The following is a 23,467-nucleotide window of genomic DNA, read 5'->3' on the forward strand; positions in this document are numbered from 1 at the left end:
AGTGCAAGAGTTACTTTTGCTGCCCCCTCCCTTTTTTTTTTTTTTTACATAATATGTATTAGATCTCCAATAATAAAATACATCAATGAATACAGAAAAAGTAAAAGGAAATTAAAAAAAAACTACAACTTTTGAGATGAATAATAATAATAATACTACTAAAAACAAGCATGATGTGATAAACCCAATGAGTATTGTACTTCATTCTGAACACAGAGTGACTTACATTTTTGGATGGTTTGATACCCTCAATCTTGCCTGTATCAGGAATGGCAAACACTTTTGCTAGTATTTTTTTTATATAGCCCTCTTCCATTTGCCTCCACACAAAAACCAAACTAATAAATTTTAGGTGACGGTATTGTATACTAAACGCAAAACAACGCAATTATTACTGCTAAAAGGGTTCTATTAGAGTCTAAGATGACCATTCCATTCTAAGGCTTTGAGGCAGCTGCTGTTCATTATTATAATGAAGACAGAAGGATTTTATGGAACAATGAATGCCTTTGGCTTTTATAAAGCGATAATTAGCTTGAAATAAAAAGAATAGTTGAAGAATGTTAATAAATATGTCTCTAAAAGGCTTAAAATAATCATGTTTTCAATGCTTTTGGCATAGCAGTAAAACCCGCCATTAACTGCACATTTCTAGAAAAAAAAGTAATGAACAGGTAAAGCTAAGATTACTATACTAAAAAAACAAAAAAAAAAGTACACATTTCTAAAAGAATAAAAGATCTCCCTTGCTCCTTAAAGAATAACTCTGGGCACTGATTTTATTAACCCTTGCAGTTGGGCTGCCCCCTCACTGCAAGGGTTAACTGCTCGTTTCTGCTTAGGGTAAAGAAAAAAAAAAGTAATACTCACCCGATCCTCAGCCGGCTTGCTCTTAGGCCAGTCCTTCCAGCATCTCTCCCCCTCAACTGCAGTGGTCTAAGGATCCTTGAGTCATCACGTCCCATGCAGTGTATAGGATGTGAGGTCGGTGAGGGAAATACCATCGCTGCAGCAGAGGAGACAGGCTGGAGGGAGTGCTGCCGACTCAGAGGAACGGTTCGCTATAACTTCATATATTTTTTTTGGACCATAGGCAAAAATAGGCAGTTAACCCTTGCAGTGCAGGGGTAGCCCCACTGCAAGGGTAATAAAAATGTGTGCCTGGAGTTCTGCTTTAAAGCTCAACTACAGACAAACCTCTAAATAAATAGGTCAAATAAATGTATGGAGCGGTTTTACGTGCCAAGATTTGTGTATCTGTTCATCCAGTCCTGAGCTTTACTTAGCTATTCCACACAGCACATGGTAGGTGAGGGGACCTGGCACTTTTTCCTTTTACTTACAGGTCTACTGCCACAGTGTGAGTGGACAGTGATAAGTTAATTGCTGTGCTGCTTTACCTAACTATGCTACTCTGATCTCACTGCCTATCAGCATGCTTGTTGCCCTGCAGCAGACCCAACTAGCTACTAGTGTTGCTTCTCCCTCCCGCTCTTTGAGGTCTTCTGTACAGGGACTGCAAGAGGCAGATACCAAGTTTAATTTAGGTAGATGCACTGCTATCATTTAAAAATATACATTTAAATAATTTCCCAATGAAGACAAAGCTACATTAATTTGTGCTTTTAAAATGTGCCTGTAATGCAGCTTTAAAAATAGCTCCCTAATAGCAGACATCCCAAGTCTCCCCGGACGTTCCAGTGTTCTGTCGAAAACTCCCAACTCCTCGAGATCTCCAACGACCTGACTTTCGGCTTAGTTAGATGCAAGAGGTTTGGCCGAGAAGGCTGTACTGCACGTGTGCCACCCGCAGCATTTCCCTATACACACATACTACACAGCAATAAAGTATTAAAATTAACTAGGGTCAGACTAATCCAGCACATTGTTCATCTGAGTTGCCCCACTCAATATGGCTGCAAGCGTAGTTGTATCCCTACTATTCTATACAAAACCAAAAAGAATGTTTTTCACTTTAAATGCACCTTCATCTGTCAAAACCAAATCTGCAGAGGAAAATCAGGATGGCTTGACCCACAAGATAATGATCTTTTAACAGGAGCCTTGTGTACAATTTTTATGGTTTTTATTGAGCATCTTCAGATCCTTTAAAAAATGATGCCCATAGTGCCTGATGGTTGAGATAATTTGAGAGTATATTAAAAAAACAGGGACATTGCCTTTAGGAACCAGATTCAATCTTGTATATGGAGGCTTGAACATGAATGCCAAGAAAAAGGGGAACCCAAAGAACATTCAAGTGACATTAAACTCAAGAGTTATACCTTGAAAATGCAAGGACCTTAACCATTAACAAAAATGTATCTTATTTGTGTATCACTCGGCTGTAGATCCTCAAATCATCTCTGAATTGGTGCAGACACTGTCCTTCCTTCTGGAGGGTTGGACTGTTCCAATCTCGCTCCCATAATGGACTGCAATCTCAGTACAAATTAGCTAACATGAGATTGTAGTCCATCACGGGAGCGAGCTTGGAGCGGTGGCTACTTTACAGGACACACAGGGATCATGGGGAACAAAAGTAGCCACCCTCCAGAAGGAAGGACAGTGTCAGCGCCAATTCAGAGATGATTTGAGGATCTACAGCCGAGTGATACACAAATAAGATACATTTCTGTGAATAGTTAAAAAGGTACTTGAATACATTTAAGATTTAACTCCTGAATTTAGTGTCACTTTCATTATGCCTATCCAGTGCGCCCTGGATGGTGGCACTTGGGAAAAAATGGTGCCTGCACTCTGTTTAACACATTGGAAAATGTAGACAACTGGTTGTTACTGGCGCTGTTCTTTCCTAACCATTAAAACTTTATGACAAGTGTTTCCAGATGGATCTTAAAGTCCATAATTCTGAAGCATACAAAGATTGACCCTCATTTACTTCATCTACGCATGTGCAAAATGCCTCACTTCAGAAATCATGAACCCAATTCAGCAGGTCTGGGGAAAAAGCATGCTGGGATGTTTAAAGTCAACTATCAAACTACTTTTGTGTTAATTGTTATGTCACCACATAGCCGGCAGTGTTAGCCTTCATTCACACTAAAAAAGGCTGGCACATACAGCTCCATGCTGCGTGCACGGCCGTATCGGGCAGCTCCCGAGAAGGACAGGTGCTGCATGTGATTAGTACGCAGGCCCTGTCCTTCTCTATGGGAGTAGGTGGCCATACGCCGTCCTACGCTCACCCGCCATGCACGTCCGTGCACGTGTCCGTACGCTGACGGGATGGATCCTGTCTGCGTCCGAGCCAGGAAACACGCACCTGTACGGACCTGCATTGGGGGTGAGCATTGGGCGCCGTACGGCCGCTTACTCCCATAGAGAAGGACAGGGGACGCGTACTAATCACACGCAGCACCTGTCCTTCCCGGAGCTACCCAATATGGCCGTGCACGCAGCACAGAGCTGTACGTGCCAGCCTTTTCTAGTGTGAATGAGGGCTTACAGACATGATACACTTAGTTTCATCCTTATTCTCCATCATCACACTGATGACAACAGCATTTGTTGCCACATACTGTGAGGATAGAGGATGTTACCTCTTCATCTGTTCACAAGGATTCATTCCACCACCAGCTGCGTATATTTCTCATACAACCTCAATTATGGGATTAGGCTCATCAGATACAGACATATGAATAAAGTCTACAATCAGAGGCGTACCCAGGAACCTCAGGGCCCCGGTGCAAGAAGTCATGAAGGGCCCCCCCGATGCGGAGCACTCGCCTGCTGGGAGCTGTAGTCCCAGGAGGCAATGTCGAGGGCCTCGGCGGTTACTGGGCTGGGCCCTCTTCTTCCTTTCCAGGCCCCAGGGGTTTAACAATGAAGGCATGCTGGGAGTTATAGTTCAACTACAACCAACATGCCTTCATTGTCCCTATACACCCCTCCACATCAACCAGGGAACTACAAGTCCAATTGTGCCCTCATTGTCCTTGTACACCCCCACATATAAATCACCCAGGGAACTACAAGTTACAGCATGCAAGCCCCCTGCAGTAGTTCACTGGGTGATATGTGAGGTGTAAATGGACAGTGAGTGCATTCTGGGACTTGTAGTCCCCTGTATGACTAGAAGGCTGTTTTAATTAATTCCTCATGAAAATACTTGTAATACAATGGCATTATAGTGCAGTAAATTTCAAGTTCTAATTTTCAAGTTACTAGTACTTTCATGAGGACAGTAATTAAAACAGCCTTCTATCATACATGGAACTACAAGTCCCAGCTGATCTGCTGATGTAGTTTTCTAGTAATACAAATGTCATTATAGAACATGGAATAGAATATGGTCAGTTCCAAATTGAGCCATGTTCTGTTCCATGTTCTATAATGGGAAGCACTAAAGCACTTACCTCACATGTCATGGTCCTCTCAGCTGAAGGAAACTCAAGCAGGCTGTAAAAAAAAAAAATACAAACTACCATGGGGCACAGCGGCCGGGAACATCCAGACGCCCCGTCTGTAATATCAGGACGGCTGCTGCTGGTTCTCCGTGGCCGTGTTCACGGCCGGCCCGCCCGATTCATTGCTGGCGACTGGCGCAACCAACTCCCGCTCGTCCGTCTGCCTTTGCCGCTCCATCGGGCCCCCCGCTTGTTACTCCACTGCTGCGGTCGGGGCCCGTCCTTCCTTCCTGGGCCCCCCCCAAGTGGCGGAACCGCTGCGACCCTCGTAGTTCCGCCACTGTCTACAATACTTCTCAACTCTAGACTCATCACAAATCAAACTTTGGTCAACATTTTATTTAGTGCTAGAGACCCAATGAGCCCTTTTCCTGCTGTGCAACAAGTAGAGGTAATGGATTACAATGATCATAAGATCAATCAAACTTCAACAAGGCACAGTGGCACTGAAAGGCTGCTCAACAAAAGTGGGGTCTCTGAAAATCAGGAGGCCCGGATTTGAAGATTCCCATGAACAAAGTCCAATGAGAGCGCCCAACAAAGGTCTGAGAGTCCAACAGCTTTTCATATCGAAATTTGTTCACAAAAAAGACAACATAGAACAGCTAATGCGTTTCAAGGGTACAAAGTTCTGCCCCTTCATCAGGGCTTGAAGAATAACTCCAGGCACAATTCTTCTCCACTCTTGCAAGTGCAAGGGTTAAGCGCTCGCTTTCAGATGCAAAATAAGAAAAGCTATATAGCCAAACCGCGGCTGCTAGACCAATCCCTACAGTCTGTCTCGTCCTCTGCTCCAGCGACAGAATGTCCCTCAGCGTCCTCACGTCCTTTACTCTGTATAGGACGTGATGACTCTCAGGACCTTAGACGCCTAGAGCAGAGGAGGAGACAAGCTGTATGGACCAAACAGCCAGGCAGCTCAGAAGCGCAGGAGAGTACAACTTATTTTTGTCCTTAGAGCACTTAACCCTTACAGAGCAGGGGTAGCACCACTGCAAGGGTTACTAATAATTGTGCCCCAAGTTCTTCTTTAAGTGTGATGGGAAGATTTCAGGACTCAACCTAGATATTGCTGATTCATTGATCCACTATACTTTGTCAGATCGGATTTCTCATGCAGCAAACAATTAAACCTTGGCGATTGTGCCATTTTTGAGTCCTCTAATCTTTTTATCATACTTAAGCCCTGAGGAAGGGGGAGATCTTTAAACTCCTGAAATGCATTGGCTGATCTAGGTTTCCTCTTTGTGAACAAATATTATATCAAAAGCTGTTGGACTTTCATGCATTTCCCTGCTGTGACACTGCTAGTACAATAGGCTATTGTATATAGAGAATGCTTCTGAAATGGCATTCCAACCCATGGTGTTGAGCAAAAAGCTTTTTTGCCAGGTGACTGTGCCTATGCCATGTTATGAGTCATCTGTATAAACCTGAATACTCAATAGCTCTCTTTACTCATGTGCCATGTTCCCAATGTCCTAAAGCAGAACACCTGCCTAGGACACACAAGCCAAAAATAAAAAAGGCAATACGGTCTATGACGTAGGTTTATACAGAAGAGAGCCATTGCTGGGGTCACATGACCAAACAATTCATTATGAGAGAATCTGAGCATTTAGTTAGTGGTGAGCAAGCCATCACCATAGGTCGGAAGAACATCATGCGCATGTATAGCATATTCCAGCAAGGCCCATAGCCATCAAAGCAGTGACATATACAAATCACAGAGAAAACAATACGTTTTGAACATACACGACATTTAAAATGGACAAAGCCAGTAACAGCCTGAGATGAGAAGTGACACATTAAAAAGGTTGATATAAAAACAAGGTGTCCGAACCAAAAAAAAAATGTGTAGCTGTAAACAATACAATCTTTAAAGCTGAACTCCAAGCAATGACTTAATACACAGATTAAAATACACATATGCGGTCTTATTTGCCATATAAAATTCTATGATGCTACTTTTTCACAATTGTATACCACTGCTGAATAGTATAGCAATGAGGGTGACACATGTTTTTCTGTTACAGTTAAGGAATATAGCAGTGTCACCTTTTTTCTTGCAACCCTTTTAATTGGACATTGTAGGAGCCGTAACTCACTGATAAGTCACCATCCCCTTCTAGTCCAAGTTCTGCTTCATGGGCAAAGCGGATATTAAAAAGGCAGATTTGGGTACCTCTGATGGTTGTATGTAAATTATTTTAAAAGGAACAAAACAATTGCATTAAATTGTGTTTTTATATCTGCTTGGAGTTCATCTTAAACTTTTCTCATAAAATAATGAAATCCATAGACAACTTGATCTGATAAACAGGGCATCTTTCTTCATTTTTATTAAAAATTTTCTCAATCTTTAGGGTTTTTTTGTTGTTTTTTTTTTACAGAAATACAAAAAAATAATAGCATCAAATCAAAACAACCCCCAACCCTCCCTCTATTAACCCAAGGTAAAATTTCCTTCATATTATTCCTTTATCAGTCCTTTTTTTAGTGCAAACCCCATCAATGAAATCGGTATATATTAGTAAAAACTGCAAATGGCATTTTGCCACTGGCACAGCAATTTATAAAAAAATCAACGTGGCTCCTACTGCACCTTCCCCAGCCCCCTGAAATAATGAGGGGTCACCAAGAAGCACAGTGATATAGGCAAAGTCTATATAAAGAACAGTACATATTCTTAAGAGTCCATAGAATTCCATGGGAGCAAGAGTAGGACACATCCACTTTTGGTGGGCAAGTGAAGGGAATGATGGAAAAGATTCACCACAATCCCTGGGAGCATTTGTAAGGGCACCTGCATGGACAGTAAAACAGGTACAGGATATTTTATACACAATGTCCTGCTCTTAAAAAGTTGGGTTGCACATACCTGATTGAAAAGTAGAGTTATACAAGGGGAAATGGTCTTACATGTACATTGCAGTGTGGATGGCTCATGATGTCACTGAGGCTAGATAAAGTCAAAATGAGTGATGAAGCATGGATGGGTAGAGATACACACTCTTCAGTCCATAATTGGGACGGTTAAGGAACTCTCTGAAGTCCAGGTACTTGAGGATACAAATACATTGGCACCCCTTAGAGGAGTGTCAGACATACACTGCAGTCCTGGAGATGATAGAGCCATCAGTCTGGGACTCCATGTCATCATCCAGATAAGCGCCAATCTGAGGGTGGGGTCTAAGTTGCAGCATGGGCCCCACCTCGTTAAATCGCTCGTCCTCCTCATCATCTTCTAGAACTTTGTACTTCAGCCTTTCCTCTTCATCCTCATCCTCTCCCAAAGAGGGACTCAGCCCACTGTCCCTCATTGGTCCAGGGCCTTTGAGAGGTTTGTCCAACTCACCATCATCTTGGTAGGTGAACTCCTGAGATGGCTTGCCAGTGCCAAATACACGTGTTTTTGGGCTGTAGGTGCCCCGATCCTGCTTGCTGTGCAGTCCTTTTCTCTTGATGACGATGAAGACGATGGCTGCTAGGAGGAGCAGGACCAAAATCACCCCGATTACCCCCCCGGCGATGGCTCCAGCGTTTGTCTGCGTCTGCATTGCGTGTTCTGGGTATGAGAGAAACATAGCAATACTGTAGCCTGCCTGAGTACAAAACAGTCCATCTTCCCCCACCTAGCCCAACATCAGTGTATCAGAATTGAGAGATCTAAAACTCTAAGAACATGCACAAACCAACATGGAACAAGTCAAGAGGGGAACATGCAGTGTTGTAGGCCTCGGCGGAAATGCTGAAGGCCATTGAATTCTTTGACATGCACATGAAGGAATGAAAATGCAAGTGCTGACATGAAAAACACATGCAGTTTAATGGGAACATCCTTGGTATACACAACAATATATACTTAAGACTTGCACTCATGAAGGCCACACACATACTTAATCTAGACTTGAAAATGTTGCATTCACACTGTTAACTAAAAAAATCCACTTAAATCACTCAGTTAAAGAAGGTGTTTAGCCAAAAAACATTTGGCATTATAAACACTGTTACATTCGTTCAAGCAAACGCTCAAAAAGCCATTCAGCCACACAGTACACCTTAATGATCAACGCTGGAGATTGGTCAACATCTTTAGTTTAGATCTTGCCATTAAGTAGAGAAAATGTATCATTTTTAAAATTTAAATGGAAACAAGACTTACAGACAGAGCAGAAAACTGAGTGATTTGGAATTAACAAACAGATAAATCACAAGTTATACATAGGAGAACAGCTGTTCTACCACACTTCCATGATACAGCAAAGTTCAGAATGTGATCAACCACAAACCATATACAACATGTAAAATTGTTGAATCATGGTATGAGAAGGAAAATGCAAAACATGTTAGCTTGTGCTTTATCATAACCGTGTGGTGCCTCTTCATTTTGCTTGCATTTTCGATAGAGGATGATCTTGTTACACCAATGTGTCAACAAAGCTTATACAGGATGTATAATCTAGCCTACTGCGGCACCCCTTTTTTGTTGCACATCCCAAAAAACTATGACCATTCATGTTAAATGGGTTCCACATTTATTTCATTATATTTAGCAGTGCTAAATATGGTCCGGAAGAATTAAACAGCCTCAATTATGACAATTTCGCCACTCGTTATGGTCGAATGAAATGCCAATGTTCATTGGAGGCTCGTTCACTCCATCAGTGTTGGGGAGCATTGCCCAATACAAGGAAAAAAAACAATCTGCCTTATATCCTATGGCCTCCAAAGGCTGACCAAAGTAACACATGCGTTGTAGTGTAAATAGGCCCTAGGGTTCTAGAGCCCTGTAGATGTGGAGTTTCACACTTTTGTTAAGACACTTCTACTTTTATCCACTGTGCTGCAGAAAGGTGTGGAGTACATGTATAAACCGTTCTTGTTGTCAGAAGAAAGAAAGACACACAGTCGTAAACTAAGATCCTTTTTTCTTTTACTTGGCAATTTGCACACCAAGTGAACCATGGTTTTAAAAATCTATATGAATTGTATGCAAGCAAGGCAAAATAAAAACCTACACAAGCACCATTTCTACGACAATTTGTAGGTCAAGTCAACCATGGCAAAAAAGGCGCACGTCAGCAAGTAGGCCAAAAATAGTACATAAACACAGTTTACATACGTGACTTTATGGCCTTGCTCCTCACATATGTACTTGGCAAATTTGCTGCAGAATTAATTGTACGTCTCATGTCTGGTGCAGTTTTTTTTAGTCTGAGAATTCAGCATCTTGCTCAGCTTATAGAGCAGAAAATATTCTGTAATTGGGAACTTCATGCAAACAACTTGCCACGGATGTCACAAAAGAGTTAGAAGCAGCTTGAAGGTGTTAAAATCTGTGGACATCTGCCCAAAACTTCAGTTGGCCCAGCACTAGCTTTTATGGAATATTATGCTTTAACTGTGCCTTAAAGGAGAACTATGAGGCAAGTGCTTTTCACTCACCTCATAGTTCTAGCCGACCTGTGACAATGAAACTGTCACAGGTCGGCTCAGTAGATCGGGGAGGTGAGTGAACACATACCGGCGTTCGCTCACCTCTCGATCCTGTCACGGCTCTCTGCCGTGACAGGGGAGGGGCTGGATTCCCCGCTCCGATCTGCCAGCACTGACTGGCGGAACGGACGGGGGAGGGTACAGCTGGCTCTGCCTCTAGATAGGCAGAGCCAACTGTCAGTCACGCAGCTGGGCGGATCCAGACATAATTGTCGGAATCCGCTTCACCTGCGGCGTCTTAGTATAACGCGAGCAGCAGCTCGCGGTATACTGCGGCGTCTCAGTATACCGCGGGCTACAGCTCGCGGTATACTGAGCCTAGGGTGACGGGAGAACGCTAGTTTGTGTCCTCCCGTTACCCTAAGGAGAACTATGGGGAAAAGCCTTAACCCACTAGTTCTCCTTTAATTAGGCTTTAGTTGTGAATACAATAGTTTGGTTCTTCTATAAAAAGAGTGGTGACTTACAGGATACAGATTTATTTGTTGTAGAACTTCATGCTCATTGCCTATTGACACCATTTGTAAGTACTCGGCTTATATTCCTAGGAAAGGGTTATATCATAGGATAGAGAGTAATATATTGACTGCTGTGGTTGACCTCACTGTGAAAATGCCAACTGCCTAGATGTCATGTTATTTCTTTGACTTTCTAATTCAGTAACACAGAGTGAGGTCTCTCACACCTCTGCGTAACTGTTACGTGCCATCACTCAGAATGCATTAACAGGATCCAGTCATGGAAGATTTTGAAAAAGTGAGGGTAAGAGGTGCTGGATCCTTCACTATAATAACCCCGTATTATAAGTCAAATTAAGTTGATGGAGCTTACTGAATCTGGTTGGGCTGCTCTCCAAGGCAAGGCTACTCTAAATGTGGCACCCTGGATAAAGAGTTGAGAAAGTTTTGAAAGCTCCATACCAATGGTTGTAGAGTCCAAGATGAATGATTTACTTACTTTATAGTAACCTGGTATAAAACAGCCAAATGTGTTTTGGGGGCTCCAATACTCCCCCCTTAATCAGGTCTAGCTCATTAGAGAGTGTTGGACCCTCCAAAACATGTTGACTGTTTGATATATTTACTCCGTTCTAGAGTAGCATATGATGAAACAGCCAACATGTTTCGGAGACCCCAACACTCCCTAATAAGCTAGCCCTATTGAAGAGGGGAGTGTTGGAGCCCACAAAACTAGGAATGTTCAGATACAAAGTACTGTACTCGGTACAAGTGCATTTACCGATACTTTTCCAGCTCCAAGACTAGACTAGAGAGAAATTCAAAAGTTAGGAGGCAGCTGTCATTCTTAAGGAACATGCAGAGCTCCTGGGATTTGTGCATCCCTGTTTTAATGTATGATTTTTTTTAAAATATAAATTAGGAATGCACCGATACCATTTTTTCCAAGTACAAGCATGGATACTTGTCCAAGTACTCACAGATACAAGTACTGGTACAAGTACATTTTTGTTTATGGTCATGTGACAGTTTATGTGAAACAATACAGACTAATCATTTCAGGACATTGGTGGAGCGCCAGAGCTAGGTCCCGGCTGCAACCCTGGTAGGTCTTGTGAAAATGGCAAGTATCGGCACTGTTAACTGAACATCCCTACAAAAACTAATTTGCTGATTTATCCCATATTATTCTATATGAAGTATATACATTGATCTACTTGAACTCCCATTGAACTATCATTGATGTGGTGGTTTCAACACATTCTCACCTCATGGAAAAATTATGGAGGCTGCCATTGCTGAACTCAACTTTGTCCAGATTTATTGGGAGATCCCTGGCTCTCCTGCTGCAACAGATATAAAGATAGGTATTCTAACAGTCATTTACAGCATGCTTATTCCAGATCTGTGACTCAAACGTATAGAAATCAGATATAGCCAGGCAACTAACATTTTCAAAAGGAAGCAAATGGAAGCAGCCCCCACAACTTTTTAAATTACAGTCACCTTAAATCCAATGAATCAGCACAGCAGTCAGACAGCTAGCTTTTTCAGAACAAGAAGTCTGCAATGGCAGTCTTTGCATTTGCATAAGAAAATGCCAAGGTGTAATAGATACTAAACATAGCATATGCTTCTTGTTTTAGAATTTGAACACAAGGCCAGACAAGCTGTATATATTAAAAAAAAAATTAAGATTCCTTCTGTTCTAAAAAAGAAAATTATATTAACGCAACAAGAGAGTTTGCCTGGCAGTGAAGAGACTCAATTTCCTTTTAATTTTACCCTATAGTGCATTAAATCTGAATTCACAGTTTGCAGCAATTAGAACACTAAGAGCCCTTTGTAAAGAACAGCAATGACTGTTATTATTATTATTATTATTATTATTTTTAATAAACAAGGCTGAGAATAATGCATCACGGCTGTAGAGTAACCTGCTCAACAGGAGCAGAGTTTATGTTTGAACGGGAATGGATTGTGAAAATACTAGTCTGTATATGAAATATATACACAGTGCTATAAAGTACACCAAATACGCACTTTAGATTTGCAGCTGATACTACCATGCAGATAAAAAGCAAAATATTCGTACGTGGCATTTAATATGTTCCACTTTAATAATACAAAAAAAAAATTACATTTTAGAATATTGATTATTATATTGGTTCTCTACTGCTGACAAAGAATCTTCAGCATTCAACACTTTCCAGTGCGTCAGGCAGCTGGTACCCCACTGAGTGCTGTGGTTCCTTCCAGCAGACCGTATGGCAGTAGTGTGTCCTGCAGTAACATTGGGGTCAGTAGAACAAACCAAAGAGAGCAGAGGGGGACCAGGAATTTAACACTCTGGGAAGTGTTAGATGGTGAAAATCCTTTATGCAGCTCTGCAACAGAACAAAGATTGGCAGTGCACGCAGAAAGACACTCAAGTCTTCATTGTGTTCTTTTACAGGCTGGGCTTTGCCTATTTATTTAAAGTAAGGGGGTCATATTTTTTGCTTCTCCTTTAAAGGTAATCTAAATATTTTTTGGTGTGTAAAATGTGATAGAGAACAAACTATTTTTACATGTATAAAATAAATTAAATGCATTTTTGTTTTTTAAACAAATAAACACAGAAGCAACCATATATGTCCTCATATACTGTATGCTAGCTGTGCTTCCAGTTTAGTAGGACTCGATAGTAACTGTCATCTATTGTTGTTCTTAGACTGATTAAAACAATACTGCTTCTAAGCGGCTGGTGACAAGCCAACTGCTAATTTGTAATTGCAGCTGGACTACAGAAATTAATTTTTGTAATAGACCGTTATTCTGTTATTATTCCTAACAATCTAGTATGGCATATTTTTCAGGACCTTTTTAGGGCCCTGATTCTCAGCGACTAGTTTATTCCAGCAGTAGGAGCTGTAAACTACATTCTATAACCAAAAATGCTCCTCAACACAGTATATGTTTTACATTCTGTGTTCCACATTGACTTATCACTGCAGTGTACTATATATTGCATACCCTGTGTCTGTTCCCCTGTATACACAGCTATAAATCTCTATAATCATTCTATACCTTCTGCTCAACTTTATATACTGGAATACTAGTAATAAAATGTACCAACGTCAATGGATGCTTGGTGTTAGGTGACCCATATAAGAAGAAGAAGCAGTAGACACAGTATCTGTGCTGTAATGTCGGACCCAATGCAGGAGAGGTGAACACGCAAACAAGGGGTTACATTTACTAAAGGCTCCTGCACCAGGTACACTGCACTGGAATCTACCAACAATGGTCTGCAGCATCGTCTATGTTGTATACCATATACCTTGGCATGTCACTACATCCTGTATTCCACATGGGCTCACCATTGCACCGTGCTATGCATTACATGCCCAGTGTCGGTTCCCCTGTATACACAGCTATGAATCTATGCTTATTATATACCTTCTGCTCTACTTTATATACTGGGATACTAGTAATTAAATGTAACAACGTCAATGACAATACGCAGGGGAAGGTTTGTAGAGCGGTTAAAAATGAGAATTCAACGTCAATGGATGCTTGGTGTTAGGTGACCCACATAAGGAGAAGTAGTATACACAGTATCTATGCTGTAAGGTCAGACTTTGAGCAAAACATGTGAACATGCAAACAAGGGGTGACATTTACGGATGTTCTTTGTACCAAAACACACTACACTCAATCTTGCAACAATGGTCTGCTACCCAGTCTGTTTTATACCATATACCTTGGCACTGCACTACATCCTGTATTCCACATTGGCTCATTGTTGCACTCTGCCATACATTACATAGTGCCCACTTCCCTGCATACACTTCTATGAATCTCTACATTCATTCTAGGACTCCTGCTCCACTTTATATACTGGGATACTATAAAATGTGCCAACGTTAATGAATGCTTTGTGTTAGGTGACCCACATAAGGAGAAACAGTAGACATCAGCGTCAGTATCTGTGCTGTAAGTTAAAACTTAGAGTGAAATCTGATGCAGGAAAGGTGAACACACAAACCAGGGGTTAAGTTTACCACAAACACTGCACTAGAATCTAGCAGAGCTGATCCCCAATGCACCAACAGCAAGGGGGTAATGGTTAAACACTGGCTTCCATTAGGTGTAATAAATGTGAAAACTACTGTAATGTGTCATCATATTTTCTGATCTCTGTATACACTGTACCATATATACTAGTTACACTGAAGGATACCGGCTCTATATGCATTCACCATTGTGCTAGGTTGGTGACCCCATTCTAAATCTTCCCTCCGCAAACCACCCAATACAGGATCACTTTCTTTATTATGATCCCTCTTATACCCACAATGGACACACATCTGATAGCCTAAGATACAGACAGCCACTAGAGGGAGAATAGATGAATCTGAACATAAAGAGCAAGCAAGTAGAAAACGTGACAGTCACACATTGGAAACACCTACAATACAATGTGGACTTTCTGGAAAAGCACTAGAGTTCACCTTTAAGAACTGCAAACACAACACATTTAATGTGCCTGGTAGCCAACCTGGTACAATGTTTTATAGGTACCAGCACATGTAAGTTCACTTATCTTCGTTTGGGATGAGCTTAGGGTTCAAGACAAATATGAATTTGACATGAAACCAAGCTTTTTGTGGTTCGCAGAATGAGCCAGTTAATCCACCTTCCAAGTCCTGGGAACCAATGGCACCATGCATCTCAAACAGCATCACTGGTTGACTGGTGGGTGAGCCGCACAGCATCATTGGTTGCTAGGAAGCAGATGGGCTCACCAAGACAACCTACAATACTCTGGGGCCACCAGCACCTTAGCAACCAATGGCGGTGTGCGGATCAGGTTCACTTGGACTTTCACCGAACTCAAATTTCTGCCTGGGTTTGGCGAACATCCGAGTAAACCGCACCAAAGTCAGTTCACTCAATCACCAATCTTAGTCAATGAGCTAAAACGAACTGAAATTTCACTTTGCAGATATGAGCCAAATTATGTGCAAGGAAAATAGGAATACCCAATTATGACCCAATTCTGAATAAGGAAAACAGTTTTTGATTGGGCAAGACTGAATGATTTTCATTATTTCACCTTATTCACCAAGAGAAGAGAAATTCATGTTACAAATGGAGAAAATTCAATATGAAAGAGAATATGTTCTACTCTTTTAGTTAAATCGGGGACATTGTTGACCAGGCAACACAGTTCTAAAAATCTTACTCTCCTAACTGAATCATAGTGGGAAAAAGTTGCAGGTCATGTTTTATTAAATCACATGAACGCAGACCAAACTGACTTTGAAAAGTTATTCACCTGCACAGGAAACAGGTTTTCGGGTGTTCAAATAGAAACTGCTCTAGAGGCCAAGCTGTAAAAAGGGAATATACGAGCACAGGAGCACAGCTATATCAATAAAAAAAGTACACTGGGCGTTCAACAACAATGTTAAAAGCATTAAAGGTTTGTTCTTTCCGAAACAGATACGCAAGCGTTTGGTGGGAACCGGTGGGTCAGTTCACCTTATATCTCTCAAAGACTCAAACAGTGACATTTCCCAGCAGCAGTTTGTGTCTCTGCCCCTCCCACAATAGTGACATTTCCCACCAGCGGTTTGCATCTCTGCCCCTCCCATAATACCAAAGCAAAAAAGTGTTTGCATCTTGCAGCTGAATGTGCAAACAGTTTATTCTCTAGTAAGTAGAGACCCCACTGGAATGAGACAGTGAGTGTGCCTGGAGTTTTGCTTTAATGCTAAAACCTGCCTACACCTAGTGCTGGTGTAAGCAAATTCTGGCCCTCCAGCTGTGGAGAAGGTAAAAACCCCATCACGCATCTGCCTCTGGGAGCCATGCCTGTGGCTGTCAAAGTCTTGCATTGCCTACTGTGATTTGTATTTGCACCACAGCTGGAGGAGCAGTGTTTGGCTACCCCTGATCTAGTGTTAATAAAGACATGTCAGTGCTGCCGTTAAGAATAAATTATATTCCAATTGTTGGTTAGCAGCAATTAGACAGGTCAGATAACCAATAGGTACTGTACCCCTTAAGAAAAGCTGGCATGGGGGCTACCTCTCCCTCTACAAATTCCTGCCCCCCACATATGAATCCTCTCCAGAATCTTAAAATCAGCTTTACTGATTTGATGCCAGTAAACTAAAATCTATGTTTTACAAATTCTTGTACCCTGATGTCATCATTGCATAGCCTTGTTTATTAAAATGGGAAAAAGTATTCCCCATAAAATCCCATTTACAAGTCAAATTAATAAATAAAAAAAATAAAAAATAAAAAAAAAGAAGAAGGTCTTAAATGCATGCAAACACATTATTGCAAACCCTTGGGAACAAATAATCTTATATATTATATGAAGAGTCTATAATTCTCAAAGGCCCATTTTGGAAACCGCATGGGAAACGAGATAGCGAAAGAAACTAAGGTCAGACCAAAAATAGCCCTGCTACAAGTACATAAACTGCAAACAGATTAGAATGAAAAAAAAAAAAAAAGCAGTAAGAAGCGATTCAGGGTGAGACGGACGAGGAAATTATTGGTGCACAGCTGTGTCGTGCGGTGATGTTAATAATTGACCTAGTTGCTTCAACAGGCATGAATGGATGAAGCATGTTGCTGTATGCTGGTAAGCTGGAAACCTCCATCTTGTACAGTTCCCAGCCCTTCCCCCCACCCCTCCACTCATATTCCCATAACAGCGCAGCGCTGGCACTGTCAGGCGGAGCTCCATCCCAGCACAATGAAAGCCTGTTGATTGCTAACTTGTCTTTCATACAGGATTCTCCACAATGATCAAAGAGGCCTCTGCTAACAGCCAAACAAGAGGAGGAAGCTGAACAAGGCTCAACCATTAATGATTCTTCCTTTGAGTAAATATCCTGTATGAAGCTATTGTCTTCCGACGTGCACTTTGCTCTCTATAGTCTTTAGGAGATGTCCTCTAAATGAAAACAAATACCAAAAACATGTTTTTAATGTTCTACACTGCAGCAAAAGATGACCATGCATTTGGCATTAGCTGCAAGAGATTAAATCGGTTTTGTGATTAAAAGAATAATTTTATTTGTGCAAAGGAAACATACAGTACGTCAAGGCCTAGAGCCAATAGAAGGGCCTATAGGCCAGGGGTAGGCAACTCCAGCTATGGTTAAACTACAAATTCCACCATAGCTCTGTCTCTAGCTACCAGAGTCGTGCCATGCTTCATAAATCTTGTAGTTCCACAATAGCTGGAGTGCCGAGGTTGCATACCCCTTCTAAAGACGATAGAGGATGGTTGGATTGCCCTCAGATAACTGGATTTACCAGTGGTGTCCTAAACAGGGAAAAGTAAGCTCACTACAGACATTCCTGGTAGCAGCTTTATCATCAGGTAAAAATAGAAAGTAATCATGATTGTACAAGGTTCTTCAACCTGTGTGATTGCCATTCACCATAAAAAGCCTCTGCCAGGTGTGGACACAGACATAACATTAGCTGCATCAGACTGCACCACTTCCCCCCTCACTCTGTCCTCTTCATTTGCTTAAACACTGGCATAAGATGTAGAGGAGCCCTCAGCCAATGGGATTGTGCACAAAATGTTCAACCACTATGGGACGTCAATGGGCACCTTAAGGGCTTGTTGACACCATGCCTTTGAGCTGTGTTTTCTGCACACCACCGCACATGTATGGTGTGAAAACACAGCACAACGGGCATGGTGTGGACAAGCCCTAAAGTGGACTTTGCATGAAAATTCAGGGTCATTTTTTTTTTTTTTGCAGCTTCTTATTCCCCTGAACAAAAGGACACTAACTGAAAGCAATAAAAACATAAAATAATAAGAAAAAATAAACCCACAAAAATAAATAAAACCTCATTCCCCAAGCTGTTGGCAGCTTCCTGCTGTGTGTTTCAGTGATGGTGCTAGGCCTCACCCATGGTATCCTGAATCTTATGAGAAGATGCTACATCCTTGTGTATACTCATGGGATTTGAGATCATCAGCTGTTACAGGATCCAGGATCCTCAGCTGTTAAAGTATTGCCTAGGAGAACAGCGCAAGGCAAGTATTTTTTACATTTTTCTTCCAAAATTGGAAACAGTGATCTAGTCCACAGGTCCCCAAACACTCGGTGCAAAGGTCCTGTCACTTTACTTCAGACTTTAGTGGGGCCAGACTTTAAAATGCACTAGGGCCAGTGGTAATAAAAATGACCCAGTGCCTGTGGTCAGTGGGAGGAGGAATAATGTCCCAATATTGGTGTCAGTGGGGAGAATTGTGCAAAATGTTTGTCAGTGTAAAGAATTATTCTCCCGTTCTCATTTTTGTCAGCGATAGTGTCAGTGATAGGAATAGTGCGAGTAATAGCGCTCCATCATTTAAATTGAAGGAAAAGGGTCACAAGGACCAGCAAATAGCCACATCTGAGGACTACAGATCTAGTTATAGAAGTATGACATATAGCACCATTATATTCTCTTGACAGTATTCAATAAGCGGAAAAAAAGAAAAAATAATAATCAAAAAATCAGGCTGCAATAATTCTTGGGGAGGCCATAGATCTGCAGTAATTCTTGTTACCTACAGAATCTGGTTACTATGAGCAACTGAAAGTAGCAAACTATTACCTTTGGTAATGGTACAGACATTTGCAGTTGATAATTGTTCAGACTAAATGTCTGAGCAATTTAGAGTAAAATTCAGACTATTTAATTTAATCAAAAGACATGTTTAGATGCACACAAAAACTATTCCTAATGCTAGTTATTATATAGGATTCATATCAGTAGAATTCTATTAAACAAGTCAGAAGAATTTTAATCATGGCGTACAGGACAAAATTAGATTGCATCTATTAACTAAGCATATAATAACAGCACAGGAGCCAAATCAAAAGGATAATAGTGCTGTACACAGACTGGGCTATTCCTGGTTTCCTCATCAGCTGTCCTCTGAGGAAAAGATTTACATGAATTCTCGTCACGCATGGCCGGTGACTCAACAACTTTGAGACTAGGGACAGAAAAACAGCACATTTAAAATCACTGCTTTGTAATGTACCGCTCTACTGACTGGGGTCACCGGGTGACACGCACTGGTGAGACAGGAAATGAGAACCTTTAAATCTTTCACCTGGTTGGCCCACCTGGAAAAGGGCAATTACACAAAAACAAAGACTGCTGAAAACTCAGGCACACCCTCATGTTATCTTTCAAAATACAGTCTTTACAAGGTATAGTATCTCATGAATACCATTAAAGCACATGCTCACAAGCAGAAATTTTCCACCAGTAACATATTTGCTGTTGCCATTTTCGTGCTTGTATATAATCCCATTTCTTTTCACGATTCTAAACTTGGCTGTGTCCTTCTGTCTCTACCCACTTCATTCATATTTTACTGGTGGCCATAAGTGATCTGTTGATACTTACAGCTCCCATCTCCACAGTCAAAAACAGCTGTCAGACTGACCTTAAAGCAGAAATTAAAAAACAAAAATTTGTGAGCAGGAAGTTCATACTATGAAATCTTCTGAAATTATGTTTTACCTTCCTGTTTGCATACTCAGCTTAGTGTACATTCTTTAGAAGGAATGTATTTCTGGAGACCCCAGGATAGATAGGTAGGGAAAAACCGTTCAACTTCTAGAGGCAGGTTTTTGTCAACCAGGGTCTTCCAATAAGTACCAGACGTAGTCTGAGCGAAGCATCCCCTAAAGCAGGGCTGTCAAGTTTAGTTACCCCCCCCAATTATTACATCACTGGAGATCTGCTCCACATTCCAGCCATTGTTCAGCATCTTTGTGCATTCATTGTCAACATTTAAGCCCTGATGAAGGAAGAGAGTTTGAGACCCCGAAACACGTTGGCTGTTTGACCACTTAGCTTAAAAACAGAACCCCGGGTACAATGTTTATTAACCCTTGCAATGGGGCTACCCACGCACTGCAAGGGTTGAGCGCTTGTTTTTGGCTAGTGTCAAACATAAAAAAAAAATTATACTCACTCAATCCTCCAAGCTAGCTTGCTCTTAGACTGGTCCTTGGAGCCTCTCTCCCCCTCCGCTGCAGTGGTCTAAGGTCCCGAATTCATCATGCTGTATGCACAGTGAGGACGCCAAGAGATATGCCATCGCTGCAGAGGAGGAGACAGGCTGGAGAGAGTGTGGCCGGTTAGGCAAAGAGCATTTACCTCTTCCAGTGTGAGGGTAGCCCCAATGCAAAAGGTTAATACAATTTTTTGTAGGAGTTTCTCCTCACAGTGGTGGAAGAAACCCAGCCATTCCGCTAATGATTCCTGGTCCTTCATACAATACAATTAAGGGAATTACTCCAGGGAAATACAAATTTTTTCCCTGGAGTTGCTCTTTAAATAAATCCTTGGTAGACTTGTTCAAGTCTTGTGGCATGTTCATTACTTTAAATGCACAAATTCTTGACATACTTAGGTGCCGGGATGAATTAACTCTCGTGTGTATGCAAGGAAGATAGGTCATCTTGGGCAAGCCAAATCAAGATGGCTGAAGTTACCCAAGCTGGAAGAAAACTAAGTACAGCCCAACTATACTTTCCCTTCCATAGATTGTTGTAGTTTGTGTCTCAAAATGTGAACACAACATGCAAGACCAATTACTATTGATATCTGAATGCAATATTAACCTTGCTCTGGATGCAGAAGTTGAGTAATTATCTCCAGCTCCATGCAGCTTTTTTTTTTTTTTTATACTTGTAAGTTTCAATTAAAGTTAGAAAAAAATGTGATCTTTAACTACTAATTATATGAGAAAAAACAGCCAAGATGTAAAAATCTAAAGCTTTTTCTGTATAGTTTTAATCAGCCCTACAAACACCATGATCTTGATTCACAAATGACAGATTAACTTCAAAAGTGTGATAATTATGTCAAATGGGTCTTGCAGCTAGTTTATTTTCTACACAGCACAGCTGTAGGGAACTATAGACAACCAGCTGTATCTTCCAAAAATAGCACATTACTAAAAAACCCAGCAAACAGCTTAACGATCTCGTCTCTTCATACGTTTTTTAAAGCAGAGGTGCCTCCTGCAATTAAATGGTGGTGAGAGCGATGCCGCAAGGGATTCTGGGAACAGCCAGGTCAAGTGGTCGTGCTGCAGCATATGCTAGACAGCAGATTGGGTCAGAAGGGTAGCGCGATCTACAGATGTAGGAAACCGACAGGCAATTTACCATGAAATAAAACAAAAATTGCCGTTTCACAGTAATCAAGGAGTACTGTATCCTCCCATCTGACTTCATCTGGAATTCCACCCTCGCTTTTCCACACTTGTGCATTACAGATTTTAGATTTTTGCTTCCAAGTACAGATATGTTGCTCAATAATTTCTCTTGTCATATTCAAGAGGAAAAATAAGTCAAAAGCCCCTTTGTTCCCAATCAGTCAAGTGCAGCCTAGTTAGCTGTAAGGCGGCAAATTAAAGGATTAAGCTGGGCAAATGACAGATAGCGATGATGCTTTCATGAAATTCATCAAATAAGGTCTCTAGACCATAGGCGGACATGCTATTAAGCAGTAAATCAATACCGCTGAAGGTCACTGCCATTGCTTATGTTGATTAAAATAAAATGACATCCCACACAAATCAATGTGAAGCCAAAAATTTACTATCACAAATAAAAACAGCTGATTTGTCATTTGTGGCCATGCAAACTGCAAGAATAGGCAGGTTTGCATCTACAGTTAGACCCGTGTGGCTCAGTGCCTAGGAGAGCATGGTGAGGGGCAGCACACAGATCCACGAAGGATGTTCTCTTGCCTGCTCAACACACCAATTAGGAGTTCTAACCAGTTATGTGGATGCAGAATAAAAGGCCCGTAAACACACCCCGCAGCAGGTACTACTGCGCTGCCATTACTGCTCTCTGTGAATGAAGCAGTGGATTAAAGCACATGGCACATTTTACCTTCTTTGAACATTGCTGAAAATGTCACAAAGAGACATTTAATTAATTTATATTCACTGCAACACACGCTGCCCAAAAAAAAATACTGCATGCCCTACTTTTTTTCAACACACACCACCACAGCGAGGTGGTGTGAACTGACACCACAAGACACAAGGCAAAGCTGGTCTATGCATTGACCTAGGCTGTCCACCATAGTCCAACGCATCTGGTGGTAATGGGCCCTTAAAGTGACACTAAACTCAAGAGTTATAACTCAAGCTCACTCCCATGATGGACTACAATCTCATGTTTAGGTTACTAATTTGTATTAAGATTGTAGTCCATCATGGGAGCGAGCTTGGAGTGGTGGCTACTTTACAACACACACAGGGACCATGGGGAACAAAAGTAGCCACACTCCAGAAGGAAGGATAGTCTCAACATGATCCAGAGGTGATTTGAGGATCTACAGCCGAGTGATACGCAAATAAGATACATTTTTGTTAATCGTTAAGGGACTTCAATGCATTTTTATGATTTAACTCCTGAGTTTATGATCACTTCAATTTTGGATTTAGAGTCTATGTAATGGTTACCATATTCAAAATACATAAATAAGAAGGTCTGCGTCAATTGTCTGCTACAGGCCCCATATGCTAAGAATTTTTTTTACCCACACAATACATAAAAAAACAAGTAAATAGCTCTAACTTTATATATTTCTTACTGGATTTTTTTGTGTGGGGGGTTTCTAACAGTTGGGGGTTTCTGCAGAGACTAACTGAAAACATAAATCCCAAGACTCCCTTAGCAGATCAGGACTTTGCCATTATTAGCAGTTGCTAGCATGGTTTCTCATACCTGTGATTGAGTGTCCACGGTGCTAATTATAGCCTGGCTTCAAATCTGCAGCTATTGGATGGCAGGTACCTGTGGTTTTGCAGCTCTGAATCAGATGACTCAGTATGATCGATGTATCAGCTACCTTGAGAGAATGATCTTTATGAAGTGCATAGTTTCCAGTAAGAAACAGCAGAGCACGGGTGTGCTGGGGTTAATATGTGCAATAGCACTTCTACTTGCAGGAAACTGATTTAAAATGACATACAATGAACTAAACGAATACAGAAGCCAAGAATCGGTGTACCTG

The 23,467-nt window shown here is 41.3% G+C and overlaps 1 protein-coding gene across 3 annotated transcripts in view; it reads right to left on the minus strand.

The window, feature by feature from the left end:
• The window catches only part of NECTIN2 (nectin cell adhesion molecule 2), a 98,735-nt gene that overhangs the window by 30,727 nt on the left and 44,541 nt on the right, over positions 1–23,467 (minus strand). The window contains exon 6 of one of the 3 annotated variants that reach the window (XM_018561337.1): positions 6,874–7,998. The exons of the other annotated variants lie outside the window; for them this stretch is intronic. Coding sequence (XP_018416839.1) covers positions 7,532–7,998 — 467 coding nt within the window. The 3' untranslated portion in view covers positions 6,874–7,531. Of the gene's footprint in view, positions 1–6,873; positions 7,999–23,467 lie in introns of those variants that run through there. 3 annotated transcript variants of the gene reach the window in all.

The sequence above is a fragment of the Nanorana parkeri genome, unplaced genomic scaffold (genome assembly GCF_000935625.1).
Source record: "Nanorana parkeri isolate BGI_ZX_2015 unplaced genomic scaffold, ASM93562v1 scaffold517, whole genome shotgun sequence".
Lineage (NCBI taxonomy): Eukaryota > Metazoa > Chordata > Amphibia > Anura > Dicroglossidae > Nanorana > Nanorana parkeri.